This window comes from Apodemus sylvaticus, chromosome 2 (assembly GCF_947179515.1).
Source record: "Apodemus sylvaticus chromosome 2, mApoSyl1.1, whole genome shotgun sequence".
NCBI lineage: Eukaryota > Metazoa > Chordata > Mammalia > Rodentia > Muridae > Apodemus > Apodemus sylvaticus.
The window spans coordinates 160,447,602-160,463,170 of NC_067473.1; the positions used below are offsets into that span (position 1 = coordinate 160,447,602).

General features: G+C 49.8%; 2 protein-coding genes across 4 annotated transcripts; one reads left to right on the plus strand and one right to left on the minus strand.

The window, feature by feature from the left end:
* The first annotated feature begins 9,171 nt into the window (after positions 1 to 9,171).
* Positions 9,172 to 11,191, plus strand: Spsb2 (splA/ryanodine receptor domain and SOCS box containing 2). 3 transcript variants are annotated; one of them, XM_052174832.1, is made up of 3 exons: positions 9,172 to 9,319; positions 9,800 to 10,542; positions 10,855 to 11,191. In XM_052174832.1, exons 2-3 carry the CDS (start codon positions 9,879 to 9,881, stop codon positions 10,983 to 10,985), a joined length of 795 nt encoding a protein of 264 aa, XP_052030792.1. In that variant the 5' UTR covers positions 9,172 to 9,319; positions 9,800 to 9,878; the 3' UTR covers positions 10,986 to 11,191. The 3 variants fall into 3 exon arrangements, with proteins under 3 accessions (XP_052030792.1, XP_052030791.1, XP_052030793.1); XM_052174831.1 differs by lacking the exon at positions 9,172 to 9,319 and adding an exon at positions 9,416 to 9,523; XM_052174833.1 differs by lacking the exon at positions 9,172 to 9,319 and adding an exon at positions 9,418 to 9,595.
* Positions 11,192 to 11,422: 231 nt separating this feature from the next.
* Tpi1 (triosephosphate isomerase 1) lies at positions 11,423 to 14,958 on the minus strand. Its single transcript, XM_052174834.1, has 7 exons — positions 14,724 to 14,958; positions 13,506 to 13,629; positions 13,321 to 13,405; positions 13,113 to 13,245; positions 12,608 to 12,693; positions 12,230 to 12,317; positions 11,423 to 12,101 (listed from the first exon to the last, which is right to left on the minus strand). Exons 1-7 carry the CDS (start codon positions 14,947 to 14,949, stop codon positions 11,983 to 11,985), a joined length of 861 nt encoding a protein of 286 aa, XP_052030794.1. The 5' UTR covers positions 14,950 to 14,958; the 3' UTR covers positions 11,423 to 11,982.
* Between the last annotated feature and the right edge of the window lie 611 nt (positions 14,959 to 15,569).

Genomic DNA, 15,569 nt, shown 5'->3' on the forward strand with positions numbered 1-15,569 from the left:
AATGAACGGACCTTTGAAAGAAATAAAAGAAAAAGGAGGCTGGGCCTGGCAGTGGTGGCGCACACCTGTAATCCCAGCACTCAGGGAGGCAGAGGCAGGCGGACTTCTGAGTTCGAGGCCATCCTGGTCTACAGAGTGAGTTCCAGGACAGCCAGGGCTACACAGAGAAACCCTGTCTCGGTAAAAACAAAAAGCAAAAAAGAAAAAGGAAGAATATCTAAATGGGCAAGCACTGCTTGTTTCTGTCACTTTCTGTTTAACTTTGGAAACATCGCTAAATAAAGCTTACTCCTGCAATTAACTAAACTAGTACCTAACATGACTATAAGTTTGACTGACTACTAACTTGTATTTCTTCAATATCCTAAACAGTTTACAATAGTAGCTTTTATTGGACTAGAACTTTACATTACACACACACACACACACACACACACACACACACACACATTATATTTTTAAGTACAATACCTTAAGGAGTTGAAGCATATATACAGTATGCTGTAACAAAAATAATCTTAAATTTCTATCAATATACAAAAACCCACGCCAATCTAAAGTATTCAATTTGTTGCTTTCTAGTCTAAAAATAGATACAGTAACTCACCCTTCTTTTTCCCCCTTTCATCCTTTCATCCCATTATCCCCACATTTATCCCTTTCCCCGCTTCTCTCCTCCCCCCCCCCCCCACACACACACACGAGATAGGAGAGAAAGCAGCAGCAGATGCCAGGCAGGAGCCGCAGTGGACAAGCAAGCTTCCTGGAGATGGCCCGCCATTTTGTTCCTCTGTGAGGGGTGGACCCAGGAGAGGCACAGCCTCAGGGGCTTCATCCCAGGGCTGCTTCTTGCTACTGATGTGCCTTCTGTGTCTGTCATTTCTGTATCCTTATCTAGTCCGCTGTGACTGGGCATGGGAGACCCTCACGGCCTATATCCTGCTGTGGTTACTTCCTGGTCATAGCCCACTCTGTTGGGCAAGCTTCCTGCAGATGCCAAGAAGATGAATTCTGATGAGATAATGCTGTTTAGAGGAATTAATGATTTTATGGGATTTCTGATTTTATTTAAGCAGTTTTAGGAAGTTAGTTTGATTTAAATAATTTTGGAAAGTTAAGGTATTGATAAAAAGTTTAAAGTTAGTTTAAAATCAGAACCAAGAATAGAGTGTGCCCCTTCCTTACAGTGTGGCAAGAGCGGCAGAGGTTTGCAAAGGAGAGCAGTGAGCTTTCATTATGAGCATTTAATTGTCCTAGCAATAAAAACAGGCTCGGGCCAAGTTAATGATCAAAGAAAACATTTGTTCCAGGTTGGACCCGAGTTCCAGAAGAACACACAGGATCTGAACTCTTGTCCTTGTGATTATGAAAGAAGCACTCCTTTTTTTTTTTTTTAAAGATATATTTATCTATTATATGTAAGTACACTGTAGCTGTCTTCAGACACACCAGAAGCAGTCAGTGCTCTTAACCGCAAAGCCATCTCTTCAGCCCTGGAAACAAGCACTCTTAACTGCTGAATCATCTCTTAAGCCACCACACACACACACACAAACACACACAAAGTGTGCACTGCCAGTCTTCTCCCCCCTCCCCCTCTATTTATTTATCTATTATTTAATTTTTTTGAAACAATGTTTCTCTGTGTAGCCATGGTCACACTGGAACTTGCTCTGACCAGCCTGGCCTCCAACTCTGAGATTTGCCCACCTCTGGCGCCCAAGTACTGTGATTAAAGTCCTGTATTACTCTCCTGCAAGGAATGAATTGGGTGTTTTGTTCTGTTTTTTCTTTTTTCTTTTTTTAAAAGATTTATTCATTTATTATATGTAAGTACACTGTAGTTGTCTTCAGACACACCAGAAGAGGGCATCAGATCTCATTACAGATGGTTGTGAGCCACCATGTGGTTGCTGGGAATTGAACTCAGGACCTCTGGAAGAGCAGTCGGTGCTCTTAACTGCTGAGCCATCTCTCCAGCCCTTTGTTTTTCTTTTTCATTAAATTCTTCTGTTAGTCCATAGTCTCCTGATAGGCAAGTGTGTACTAAGGGCATGTTTGTATTCCAGACAGAGGGATTAAAGGTGTGTGCTAAGGGCTGAGCTACACCCTAATTTAGAAACAGGTTCAAATATCCTGACACAATACTTTTTTTCTTTTTTAATTATTTATTTATGTATATGAGTACACTGTAGCTGTACAGATGGTTGTGAGCCATCATGTGGTTGCTGGGACTCAGGACCTCTGCTCCCTCTGGCCCTGCATGCTCCAGCCCAAAGATTTATTCATTATATGTAAGTACACTGTGGCTGTCTTCAGACACACCAGAAGAGGGCATCAGATTTCCTTACCGATGGTTGTGAGTTACTATGTGGTTGCTGGGATTTGAACTTAGGACCTTTGGAAAAGCAGTCAGTGCTCTTAACCAGTGAGCCATGTCTCCAGTCCACTTTTTTCTTTTTGAAAGGTGTTTTGTTGTTGTTGTTATTGTTTAAAGATTTATTTATTTATTTATTATATTTAAGTACACTGTATCTGTCTTCAGACACTTCAAAAGAAGGAGTCAGATCTTGTTACAGATGGTTGTGAGCCACCATGTGGTTGCTGGGATTTGAATTCAGGATCTTCGGAAGAGCAGTAGGTGCTCTTAACCACTGAGCGATCTCTCTCCAGCCCCTTGCAAGGTGCTTTGTAACAGTTTCCTTTGAAATTGAAACATTCCATTTAGTGAGGAAACTCCTTGGGCAAGAATGTAAACAACTCTAAATAGCTTCAGGAAATCCCTAAAATTGACCAGATTCACTAGGCTCCTCCCTGCCAGAGTAAACTATAAAAACTGAGCGCTACTTTCAGATGACAGAGAAAAAGGTGGAGGTGAAGAGAAGATTCTGAGACAAAGGGCTGCCTGAAGAGGTTTAGACCAACTGAGGAACCTGGATCGAATGCTCACCAACCAGCTGAGCTTCCTGCAGGCTGTTTAGTGTGCTCCAGGTTTCCCAGCTCTTGTCATCCATACTTCGGTGGGCTTTGGTGATGTGGTTGTTTTTGAATAATTTCTCTTCCTGTAAGTAACCCCTCACCCGTACTCCTGTAAGTACAATAAAACTCAATGGTTCACTAAACTGAACTTTAATGGTATTTTTACCTGTTATTATATCTGTTGTGGGTTCCCTAACTGGGGTGAATAGTGTGTAGCATCTCCACTGGAAAAGTTTGTCACATAACAACTAGAGACTGAACTTCAGCCTTGCATATGCTAGGTGAGTATGCTCTACCAGTGAGCTACATGTGTGTGAGCTCTGTCTCTCTGTCTCTGTCTGCCTGTCTGTCGGTCTCTCCGTCTATCTCTCTATCTCTGTCTCTTTCTAGGCTTTCACTATATAGTCCTGGTTGTCCTGGAATTTGCCATATAGACCAGGCTGGCCTCAAATGCACAGAGATCTTCTTGTCTCAGTCTCCTGAGTCCTGGAATTAAATGTACATAACACCTGGCCCTGATCTCTTTGCTGTCTTTCTTGTTTTGAGACAGGGTCTCACTAGATTACCACACTGTAGCCCAGACTCACCTTCTATTGTCCTGGGATACAAATTTGCACCACAGTTGGCTTTTTTTTTTTTTTTGTTTTTTTTTTTGTTTTTGGTTTTTTGTTTTTGTTGTTTTTTTTTCGAGACAGGGTTTCTCTGTGTAGCCCTGGCTGTCCTGGAACTCTGTAGACCAGGCTGGCCTCGAACTCAGAAATCCGCCTGCCTCTGCCTCCCAAGTGCTGGGATTACTGGCGTGTGCCACCACCGCCCGGCGCCTTCTCCTCCTCCTCCTCCTCCTCCTCCTCCCCCTCCTCCTCCTCCTCCTCCTCCTCCTCCTTCTTCTTCTTCTTTTTTTTTTTTTTGGATTTGTTTTTTCTGAGACAGGGTTTCTCTGTGTAGCCCTGGCTGTCCTGGAACTCACTCTGTAGACCAGGCTGGCCTCAAATTCAGAAATCTGCCTGCCCCTGCCTCCCAAAGTGCTGGGATTACAGGCATGTGCCACCTCCACCCCTCCACAGTTGGTTTTTTAATGTGGTTAAAATAGTATGCATTTAAAAAAAAATGTATGAGTTGGCAAGGGGACCAAGATACAGTAGAGCCTGGGGTACCTGTTTCAAAACAGTAATTGAGAGGCTGAGAGTTGGAGAGGTGGCTCAGAGGTCAAATGCACTGACTACTCTTCCTGAGGTCCGGAGTTCAATTTCCCAGCAACCACATGGTGGCTCACAACCATCTACAATGAGATCTGGTGCCCTCTTCTGGCCTGCAGGCATACATGCAGGTAGGCAGAATGCTGTATACACAATAAATATTAAAAAAAACAAACAAAAAAACAAAAACAAAAACAGAAACAAAAAACCATGTATGAGTGTTTTGCCTGCTTGTATGTCTGTGTACTACGAATGAGCCTAGTGCACCCTGAGGCCAGAAGAGGGCATTAGATCCCCTGGAACCCGTGTTACAGGTGGCTCCAAGCCGCCGAATGGAAGCTGGAAATCAAACCACTGAGCCATCTTTCCAGCCCCCTTTATCGTGCTTTTAAAGAGTAATCCTCGAAAACCCTCCCTCCCATTTGGATTTGCTCTTACTAACAAAATGCTCCTCCGTCTATTTGGAGAATCACTGACGGATGATCACGATGAAATGGCAAGCCTGGAGAGTAACCTCACTAGGATTCATCAGAAGGAAGCGGAGGCTGCCAAGAGCTGGCTCAGTGGTAAGAGCACTGACTGCGCTTCCAGAGGTCCTGAGTTCAATTCCCAGCAACCACATGGTGGCTCACAACCATCTTGTTATGGGATCTGATGCCCTCTTCTGGTGTGTCTAAAGACAACTACAGTGTACTCATCGTGTATATATAAAATAAATAGTCTTTGAAAAAAAAAAAGAATGTCAAGGGCAGAAGAAAAAAATTAGGTTTTCAGTCAATTACTGCTTCGAGACAGGTACTCCAGTTTGTTTCCCTTTGCTTCTGACTTTCCAGTGCTAAGCTTACAAAAAGCATTTTACTAGGTAAATTAAGATTTTTGGTGACTAATCTTGGTGGAGTTGGCAGAGCTTAAGAGGGTGTGGCTATTGTAATGGCTGTGCTGCTTTCTACTTCGGAATTTGAGTGGTTGTGGATCTAATGAGTTTCCTTAGAATTACTTCATAGGACTAAGCATGGGAAATGATTTAAAGGGGCATTTGCCATTTACCAGTGTCTGCAGCACAGAAGAAACCTTTGTCCTTCCCAGCATTAACTGTCTATAAATTCTCAAGGAAGGTGGGGTCTCAGGACCTTTTCCTGAGGTTCCCCCGCCCAGTGGCAGGTCTAGTACACGCTGGGCAAGACCCCTCCCCCACCCTTCAACCTCGCGAGATTTCTAACACAGACAGAGCTGTCTACTTCAGACCTTGGGGCAAAAACAAAACAACAGAAGCCTTGCCTGTGGAAAGTCCTTACTTCGGGAGGGGCGGCAGATGAAGAGCAAGGGAACATTTTATCAGGGCTGCCACAACAGAGTCTCTCTTTTTTTTAAGGCAAGGCTGTGCAGAAGAGGGCATCAGATCTCATTACAGATGGCTGTGAGCCACCATGTGGTTGCTGGGAATTGAACTCAGGACCTCGGGAAGAGCAGTCAGTGCTCTTAACCTCTGAGCCATCTCTCCAGTCCCCACAACAGAGTCTTAAACAAACTGGGGTAAGTCAAGCCTCAGTAAAGGTGTTCTCCTAACTCCCCCTCCCTTCTACCATTCCGGATCCAGGTTCCGGTCTCCTTACATCCAAGCTTTCCAAGGCTTGCAATAAATAAACACTTTTCAGTATGACTCTGTTTTGTGTTTTGCTAGGGTCTTGGTATGTTGCCTAGGTTGGCTCTAAGCTCTCCACCATCCTCCTGGCCACCTAAATAGCTAAGATTACAGGCGAACGTCACCACACCAGGTCTATTGTAATTCTTCCTTACCCCTCTGGCTTTTCTTTGTCAGCTCTCCTCCAAAAGGCCAGTCCTAGCCCGACCCAGAGCTGCTCCTTAGCCACAGGCTTTCAAGCCCCCACCCCACCCCCACCCCGCCTCTTCCAGTCTGAGATCCAGGTTTCCTCTGGTGGAACTTTCCAGACCTTAGTGTTAACGCCTGAAGCCCAAGCTGCAAGGGGAAGGACCGGAGTGGCGGACCACTAGGACTGGCTGAGGATTCAGCGCACAGACAGTCGCAGTAGGGCGTGCGAGACCCCCAGGCTGCCGCAGCGCACACTCTGAACCCACGCGTGACTGTCAGCCTGCATGAGTCAGCTTCCCCACCCCCCACCGTGCCACTGCGCTGCCTTGGTTACGGGACTAGCAGCAAGGGTGTGGAGGCGGGGCCGGAGGCGGGGCCTCTGGGCGACCAGTAATCCTGGTTTCTCAACCTCAGCCCAGTAGCCATTTCGTCCTTATTGGTGAGTTTGGAAAACGGGCTTCCTTTTCGGATTTGATCGTTCCCGGTTTGCTTTACATATTATATAACCCTACTTGTTTTTTGTTTTTTGTTTTTTTTCCTACTTGGTTTTAATTGTTAATACATATATAAACATATAAATACAACCTGCTGAGTTCATCCAGTGTTGCTCCAATGTGTATGTTTTTAGGACTGACCACTCGGATGTTGGAAAAGCCATGTAAGAGAGCTAGTCCTTGAGGAACACTGATTCTCTCTCTCTCTCTCTCTCTCTCTCTCTCTCTCGCTCGCTCGCTCGCTCTCTCGCTCTCAGCAGCCAGGAAATGCCTGCAGCTCCTCATCTAGGGGTGGGGCCTTGTGAGATTTTCTGCCTCTTCCTTAGCAGGTCACCTGGTGTTGTCCTTGTTTGGGCAACCGAATCGCTGAAATGTTCCTGGTGCTGCTTCTCTGTCCCATAAAGTCTCTCAGTTCTAGTCTCCCCTGCACACCACACCCTCCTCAGTTTACTAGCGCTTTAGCTCTGGCGAAGCTAAGTGAATCTAAACCTCCTGTAAAAAGTGGAATAATCTATTCTGAGAATAAAAGGTTTAGTTTTATAACAGACATGTTGCACATGAACTCAACAGGGGTCTGGTTAAATAGGGCAGAGCGCGGCCAGCTTGTCAGATGGAAACTGAACTTTGTGTTCCAGTGAGTCCAGTGCAGGCTTTCTCTGGGTGGCTCAGAAGGCTAGATCTGGTTTGTGTTTTCATTTAGGTTGTCTCATGCTAAGGTACCTTGTCTCTGTACAACAGGACTCATCCGAAGGCAGCCCAACCACTTCATCTGTCACCCAGGCAAAGAATCTGGAAGAACCTGGGTCTAGCACTGGGAAGGCAGAAGAAGGCGGATCTCTGAGTTCGAGGCCAGCCTGGTCTACAGAGCAAGTTTCAGGACAGGCAGGGCTACACAGAGAAACCCTGTCTTAAAAACAACCAAAAGGGGCTGGAGAGATGGCTCAGTGGTTAAGAGTACCAACTGCTCTTTCAAAGGTCCTGAGTTCAATTCCCAGCAACCACATGGCGGCTAACAACCATCTGTAATGGGATCCTGTGCTCTCTTCTGGTGTATCTGAAGACAGCTACAGTGTACTCATATACACAAAATAAATAAATAATTCTAAAAAACAACAACAACAACAACAAAAAACAACCAAAAGGAAAAAAGAAAATCAATCTGGAAGAAAAGCTGTCTTACTAAATAAACTAGAGCCAATAATGTGGGATTTCAATATATACAACCATGGCTTGCTCAGCCTGCTTTCGTTTTTTTTTTTTTCAAAAGATGTATTTATTTATTACATGTAAGTAGACTGTAGCTGTCTTCAGACATTCCAGAAGAGGGCATCAGATCTTGATATGGGTGGTTGTGAGCCACCATGTGGTTACTGGGATTTGAACTCAGCACCTTTGGTAGAGTAGTCAGTACTCTTAACCACTGAGCCATCTCTCCAGCCCACACCCTGCTTTCTTATAGAACCCAGGATCACCAGCCCAGGGATGGCACCACCACAATGGGCTACCCTTCCCCCCCCTCACATCCCACATCAATAACTAATTAAGAAAATGCCTTACAGCCAGATCTTATGGTGGCATTTTCTCAATTAAGGTTCCTTCCTTTCAGATAACTAGTTTGTCGGTCAAGTTGGCATAGACCAGCCAGCCCAGTGTATCCACACCACATTCACGTGGCGTTTAGAAGAAATCGTCAAACCCTCTGGAACTGGAACTTCTGGGTGTTTTCGAGCTTCCAAGTGGGCGTGGGAACCTACCCGGGGTAGTCTGTGAGAGCAGCCAGTGCTCTTAACTGCTGACCCATTTCGGCAGCCTCACATCAGAATTTTAAAAGTTAAAATTAGCTGCGTGTGACTCATACCCTTAGAATCCTAGCATTTGAAAGTAGAGCTAAGAGGAACAGGAATTCAAGGCCAGCTCCAGAACCAGTCCGGTCCTAGGATGGGCTACAGGAGACTACTTCAAATCCAAACAACAATAACTACAACTACTACAACAACAACAACGTTAAAATTAGGCTAGGCTCAGGGTATATATACACCTTTAACGCCAACTCAGGTGACAGAGGCAGGCTGACCAGTGTGAGTTTGAGTTCAACCTGGTCTACATAGGGAGTTCTAGGCCAGCAGGGTTACAGAGTCTCTCTCTCTCTCTCTCTCTCTCTCTCTCTCTCTCTCTCTCTCTCTCTCCCCCCCCTTTCTCTCTCTCACTATGAGATTTTTGCGATGTTATCAATAGACATTCGAGGTCAAACTTCAACGGCTATCTCTCCATGATAATACAGCTAGTGATCTAACTTCACTCAGAACTAACCCTTAAAGCACACATCCACTAGACAATGTGCACACTAGTCGTCGCATTCCTCAGGAGACTGAAGCACGTGGCTGAATGAGCCCCACTTCAGCAACGTAGGGATGGGGAGGGCGGGGGGGGGGGAATCATCTGATTCCCTACGTAGGGAACGGGAGCAGTAGTTCAGGAAGGGTGTCAGGGCCTCTTACTAAGTTTAGAGCCTCAGGGATGACTTGCTCAGGCAGCGCAAAGGTCTCCAGTGGAGAAGTCTCCACACTCACACAAACACACACAGAATCCAAGGCGATGACGTCATCAAAGGGTTAATTCTAGTCTGGGCTGGGGGGGGGGGGAGGGCGGGGCACGCAGCTGTCAGGTGGCTTCGGAAAAATAAACTGCTGAAGAGTCTGACGCCAGGGAGTCCTGAGAGGGACAAGAGGCTACCCACTCAGAGTGTGCTCAACAAAGCATGCGCGCTTGTCCACAACTGGAGGCATCACGTCTATTTTTGCCTGGATTCTTTGCAGCCGGTGGGTTCTTCCAGCGGTGAGCAGTGTGGCGGGCGTGGTCCGGGGGGTGACGATAGGGTTAATCGTCTACGGAGTCCAGGGGCGGAGCGCGGGCGGGCGGGCGTCCCCGGCCCTGCTGGAGCCGGAAGCAGTGCTGGTCAGGGGCGCTTCTAGCCTTCCCTCTCTGTACTTCCACGGATCGGGACGCCAGGGAGCCCAGGGGAGGTGCGGGATAGGGGAACCCAGGGGGGTGCGAGGTAGGGCCGGGCGTTAGAGACCGCAAGGGGACGGTCCATGGTAAGCTCTGAGCGAGAGAACTCCTGAGAAACTTGGGGGGAAGGGGGCGCGACGCAGATAGGGTGAAAGCAGAGGTGATGGGCCTGGGAGGGTTGGAGGACCAAGGGAAGACCCGGGCTGGTTGGCATCCGCCGGTGGACGGATGGGAGCCCTAGCTTAAGACTCTGCGCCTAACAGGTCCTTCCTTTCTCCACACCACTCCAGGGGACGATCCGGAGCTCAACTTTCAAAGGAGAGACGCCCCAGCAAGCCTGTTTTGGGAAGTTCTTCAGCCGCTCACCTCATGGGCCAGACGGCCCTGGCAAGGGGCAGCAGCAGCACCCCTACCTCGCAGGCTCTGTACTCCGACTTCTCTCCTCCCGAGGGCTTGGAGGAGCTCCTGTCTGCTCCCCCTCCTGACCTAGGGGTCCAACGGCGCAACGGCTGGAACCCCAAGGATTGCTCCGAGAACATCGATGTCAAGGAAGGGGGTCTGTGCTTTGAGCGGCGCCCCGTGGCCCAGAGCACCGATGGAGTTCGGGGAAAGCAGGGCTATTCGAGGGGTCTGCATGCCTGGGAGATCAGCTGGCCCCTGGAGCAAAGGGGCACACACGCCGTGGTGGGCGTGGCCACCGCCCTCGCCCCGCTGCAGGCTGACCACTATGCGGCGCTTTTGGGCAGCAACAGCGAATCCTGGGGTTGGGATATTGGGCGGGGAAAATTGTATCATCAGAGTAAGGACCTCGAGGCCCCCCAGTACCCAGCCGGACCTCAGGGCGAGCAGCTAGCGGTGCCAGAGAGACTGTTGGTGGTTCTGGACATGGAGGAGGGGACTCTGGGCTACTCTATTGGAGGTACCTACCTGGGGCCAGCCTTCCGTGGACTGAAAGGGAGGACCCTCTACCCCTCTGTAAGTGCTGTTTGGGGCCAATGCCAAGTCCGCATCCGCTACATGGGCGAAAGAAGAGGTGAGATCCGGACTCGGGGTGGGGAGAGGGTTACCACTCTTGGCAATGGTTTGGGGTGGAAACTCATGGTTGGAGCGCAGGAAGTGGGCTTCGTGTCACTTTGGCCTGTCACTTAAGATGGCCTGGGCTCCAGCTTCACTCCCAAGCCCTACTGGATGTCTGATGCCCGTGTTCAGTCAGAGCCTTTGGATCTCCCTCAGCTGAGGTGGAGGTGGAAATGGAGAAAGAAATAGGGAGCCTGGGCAGGACCTTAGAGAGTGAGGATGCCTGCCTGGAGGTGCTTACTTACCTTGTCTTCCTTCTCTCTCCCAGCGGAGGAACCACAGTCCCTTCTGCACCTCAGCCGCCTGTGTGTGCGCCATGCTCTGGGGGACACCCGGCTGGGTCAAATATCCACTCTGCCTTTGCCCCCTGCCATGAAGCGCTACCTGCTCTACAAATGACCCTGCAGCACAGGGTGTGCTGGCACCCTGCCGTGGGGACAGGTGGAGAGGCTCTGCTGGCCTAGACGACTTAAAAGCGGAAGCTGAGGGGAGGAGGCTGGACCCTTCACTAACCCCCTCACAGGAACAAGACATAGAATACTAAAGGCTGTGGCAGCCTCAGACAAAAGGTTTTTAAGTAAAAAATGAGATGTTTTGTCACAGAACCTGTTTCATTATTATTTTTTTTAAAGACTTATTTATGATATGTGAGTACACTGTAGCTATCTTCAGACACGCAAAGAGGGCATCGGATCCCATGACAGATGGTTGTGAGCCACCATGTGGGTACCAGGATTTGAACTCAGGACCTTTGGAAGAGCAGTCATCTCTCAAGCTCCCCCAACCCAGGCTAGAGCACCATCACTGTCTTAAGAAATTAAGACAAAGCACAAAGCTTAGGCCCAGGTGTTTATTTCCCTTACGTGTAGGATGGTTCACAAACACAATACAAGGGTTCGGCACTGTGGGGGAGGGGAGTGTTCCAGGCCTCCCAGTGGAAGAGGATCTTAGCCTTCGTGTATACTGAAATTCTGAGTTTCTGCATCAGACATCCAGTAGGGCTTGGGAGTGAAGCTGGAGCCCAGGCCATCTAAGTGACAGGCCAAAGTGACATGGAGTCTACTTCCTGTGCTCCAACCACTGAGTTTCCACCCCAAACCAATGGAAGGCGATTTCACTTGTTAGGGCCTAAAGGGACAGTTCTTCTCCTCCCACTCCCCAGGAAGCCACCTTGGTGACACATTTGATTGTACCCATTGTAAGTGGTAAGGGGATTGGCCTGGTCCCAGCTCTTATGGGAGGTGTAAAAGGCTCAGGAAGGTACGGCGTGGATTAGGTCACATGATGGGGCAGATGGTGATGATGTCATCAGAAGCATGTGACTGGAGGGAGCAGTTACTAAACTTCTGGGCAACCTAGTCCATGCTATGCAGGCAGGCGGAGGGCTGGGCAGCGCTCATTGCTTGGCGTTGATGATGTCCACAAATTCCGGCTTGAGAGACGCACCGCCCACGAGGAAGCCATCCACATCTGGCTGGCAGGCCAGATCTTTGCAGTTTGCTCCAGTCACGGAACCTGTAACAGGAACAAGAGGACAGGTTTAGTCAGGGCCAAGATCAGAACTCTTAAGCCCCACCTCCCTGTGCGAGGCAGCCTCAGTCGGTCTTAACCCATTTCCACTAGAGCCAAAGCCACTCGGTCACCTCCGTAAATGATCCGGGTGCACTGAGCCACTCCATCAGAGACATTGGATTTCAGCCATCCCCGGAGCTTCTCGTGAACTTCCTGGGCCTAGGAGGAGGATGGGGAGGATGGGGAGGCAGAGTAAGTACGCCCCTTCCAAGCAGTTAAAACCACCGGTTCTCATATAGAGTTTAGTTTCCAGAAAAGCCCCAGGGCCCGAGAATAGCAAGGCTCCAATCCCACCAGGCTTGGAATGAAGATCTTTGGCAAAGTCACTCTCGTTGGTGAGTTTGGGGGCTCCCTCTCTCTAAAGGGGCGTGGCCCTTTAGATGGGGCTCCACAGCTGTCTAAGTCTATTAAAGCACCATAGGTTGAGGGGCTAGGTCCTGGGTAGTCACCTGCTGAGGGGTTGCAGTCTTGCCAGTCCCAATGGCCCATACAGGTTCATAGGCCAGGACCACCTTGTTCCAGTCCTTCACATTATCTGTAGGGCAGAGAGCGGAGAGTGAACAGGAAGGGCCTGCCAAGCTCTCCTGTTCTAACAGCTATGGCCTACAGCCCCCCTTTGTGTGTGTGTGTGTGTGTGTGCGCGCGCGCGCACACAAGCTATGGTACACATATAAGGCCAGAGGACAACTTGCAGAAGCTGGTTCTCTCCTACCACATGGCTTTGGAGGACTCCGACTAAGGTCCTTGGGCTTTACCCACAGAGCCATTTCACCAGACGCTAGTGGCTTTTTAAAGTGGGGTTTGAGCCTTCCGTGGGAACACTAACAAGAACCCTGTGGCTCGCCCTCTTGCCCCCGGGATCAGTGTGATTCAGGCAGGCTGCGGGCCTTCTGACCTCCCCAGTCCATCTCTGTGACCTTTGCTAGACTCAGGGATCCATGTGTCCAGAGGTACCTGCGATGACCTTGGTTTGCTCGAAAACAACCTTCTCAGTGATGCCGGCTTCCCTCTCGTCTAGCTTCTCCCCAATGCAGGCGATCACTCCAAGTCCCTCAGAGAGGGCATGGTTCACTTTCTGCCCAATCAACTGTTGAACAAATACCAGGTAAGATATCCTCCTAGCACTAAAGCACCCTTCTCCCCCTCACCCCCGTTTACTGACCTCGTCTGATTCCCCGAACACATGCCTTCTTTCCGAGTGCCCCAACACAACCCAGGTGGCTCCTAAGTCTTTGATCATGCCAGGGCTATAACAAACAAACACACACACATATATACACACCAAGGTTCAGCAGGAAGCCCACAAGGAAGGTTTTCCCTCTACATCCCTCTCTGCCTCTGTCTCACCTGACTTCTCCAGTGAAGGCCCCATTGGTCACTTTGTAGCAGTTCTGTGCAGCCACAGCAATTTTGGGATCCAGCTTCTGCCTGGCGAAGTCTATGTAAGCGGTTGGCGGTGCACAAACCACCTCTGAGGATGAGATCAGAGAAGGCCTCACTTTTTAGGCACCCGGTCTTGCATTCACTTCCTTGGTTCTCCTTCATTTTTCAGTCCAGAAAGTTGACCTTTGTCCACTACCCAGCCCAGGCTGGGCCTGTACCCAGTACCAGAGCCTTCCTAATGCCTCTGATAGGCCACAGCCCTTAGCCTGCCCTCTGCTCTTTTAACAGCCGAGGCTCTAATTTCCTCAGGCTATTCTGGGAACGGGCATCTATCTCCCAGACTCAGCATTCTCCGGGGGTAACCCCTTTCTAAAATAGCCCACCCCACATATCCATCCCGGTAAGGATTTTTAGCATAAGAAGAAGAGGTCAACTTCGGGAGTTTGTATTGGGCTCTTTGGGAAATAGACGTTCAGAGAATATACCCTTTGGTCATTCTCACGGTTCTCTGATTTAGGCGGGTAGGAGGGGGGAGGATGGAGGGTGCTGTGAACAGCAGGGAACTGACGAGGCCGCAGAGACCTTGTGTTTTTTCCTATATCCAGTCTAAGAAGAGCTGTAACATTTTTTTTTTAATTTTTATTCCCCAACGGCTCCGCATGTTTGGCATATGCTAGGGGACAGCAGGAGTGGCCCATGCCGTGGAGAGCAGGGATGTGGAAGCCCCCAGCTCAAAGGCCAAAGCATGCGGCGGCGCGGGGAGGAGTTTAGGGCTACGTGCAGGGACGCACGGAGCCAGACGCCGAGGGGGCAGGTAGCTGAGAGCCCGCGCAAGCCCAGCTTCCCCCTTCTCGTTCTGGCGGACACGCGCCAGTCTTCTTGATTATCCAACCGGACACTGGTTCTTCTCGACCCTAAACCCTAGCTGGTGCAGCTCCGGTCCACCCTCAAAGGGCGACTTTCTTTACACCCTGCCCCCACGCCAAGAACCCCTTTGGGGCCCCACAGGCCCCGGGGCAGCATTTAAATGCTTTTCCTCCTCAGCAAACCTCTGTGCAGCCCGGACAGCAAATGGCCCTTGTCCCCCAGGCCACCATCCAGGTCCACTCGGACACTGAGCAGGTGGCGCCACACCCGACCGTCCACTCCCACGCCCCGCCGCCGCTCCCAAACAGAGCTCACCGGTGTCTGCCGGCAGGCAGGCTGCGTTCAGGGTGCAGATGAGCTCGCCCAGGCACTTCTTCCTCCCGTTCATCTTCCAGTTGCCCCCCACGAAGAACTTCCTGGAAGGCGCCATGGCAGTAGGCTCAGCTTTCTGAAGGTCAGCGCAAACGCTCGGCTCTCGCCACTGGCCACTTATATAGATCGCTGTGAAGCAGAACTCCTCCTTCTCCCCGCCCTCCGCCATGGTTAGCCCGGCCCCTGCTGCTCCGCCTTCCCCTCCGACCGCCTTTCCACCTCCCGGTGTTTCGATATTCTGACGTTTCTCCTTTCTTGTAGCAATGTTCTAAAGGGTTCCGTGGGCTCAAACGTCCCGCCTCAGTGACTCGGCAGTTGAGATGTTGAGCCTCGCGCTCAGGGAAACACTTATTTATTTATTTATTTATTTATTTATTTATTTATTTATTTATTTATTTATTTGCGATTTCAGAAGACCAAAGGGCATTTCCCCTGGAGCTGGCAGCAACAGCGCCTTGGACCCTGGGGGTTGAGGGCACCTTTCCAACTCTGAAATCGCCCCGTTCCTTCATAGCATAAAGCAAAGCCATAGTTGAGGAGCCCTTCCAGCAATCACAAGGAAGGGGGCCAAGTGTGTCACAATCGTCGCTAGTGATTATGGGGTCCTTGCAGTTGTCAGGCCTTGGCCAAATGGAGCGGAGTGGGAGCCTGGTGTGGGGGAGGGGAGGGAGGCAGCCTGGCTGCGTCAGCTGATACCAGCATGGCCCGGCCACCCCTGTTCTGGGCCCTCTGTTTGTCCACAACAATGCGGCTAGACCAATACATGGTCAGTGGGCTGTGATGCAGCCA

What these genes read in the sequence shown, in the direction of transcription:
- Spsb2 (XM_052174832.1), top strand. Translation starts at nt 9,879, where the DNA reads ATGGGCCAGACGGCCCTGGCAAGGGGCAGCAGCAGCACCCCTACCTCG. An exon ending in CTACATGGGCGAAAGAAGAG is followed by an intron (nt 10,543 to 10,854) that starts GTGAGATCCGGA and finishes TCTCTCTCCCAG; the next exon opens with CGGAGGAACCACAGTCCCTT.
- Tpi1 (XM_052174834.1), bottom strand. Translation starts at nt 14,949, where the DNA reads ATGGCGGAGGGCGGGGAGAAGGAGGAGTTCTGCTTCACAGCGATCTAT. An exon ending in CTGCCTGCCGGCAGACACCG is followed by an intron (nt 13,630 to 14,723) that starts GTGAGCTCTGTT and finishes TCTCATCCTCAG; the next exon opens with AGGTGGTTTGTGCACCGCCA. An exon ending in GCCTTCACTGGAGAAGTCAG is followed by an intron (nt 13,406 to 13,505) that starts GTGAGACAGAGG and finishes TGTTTGTTATAG; the next exon opens with CCCTGGCATGATCAAAGACT.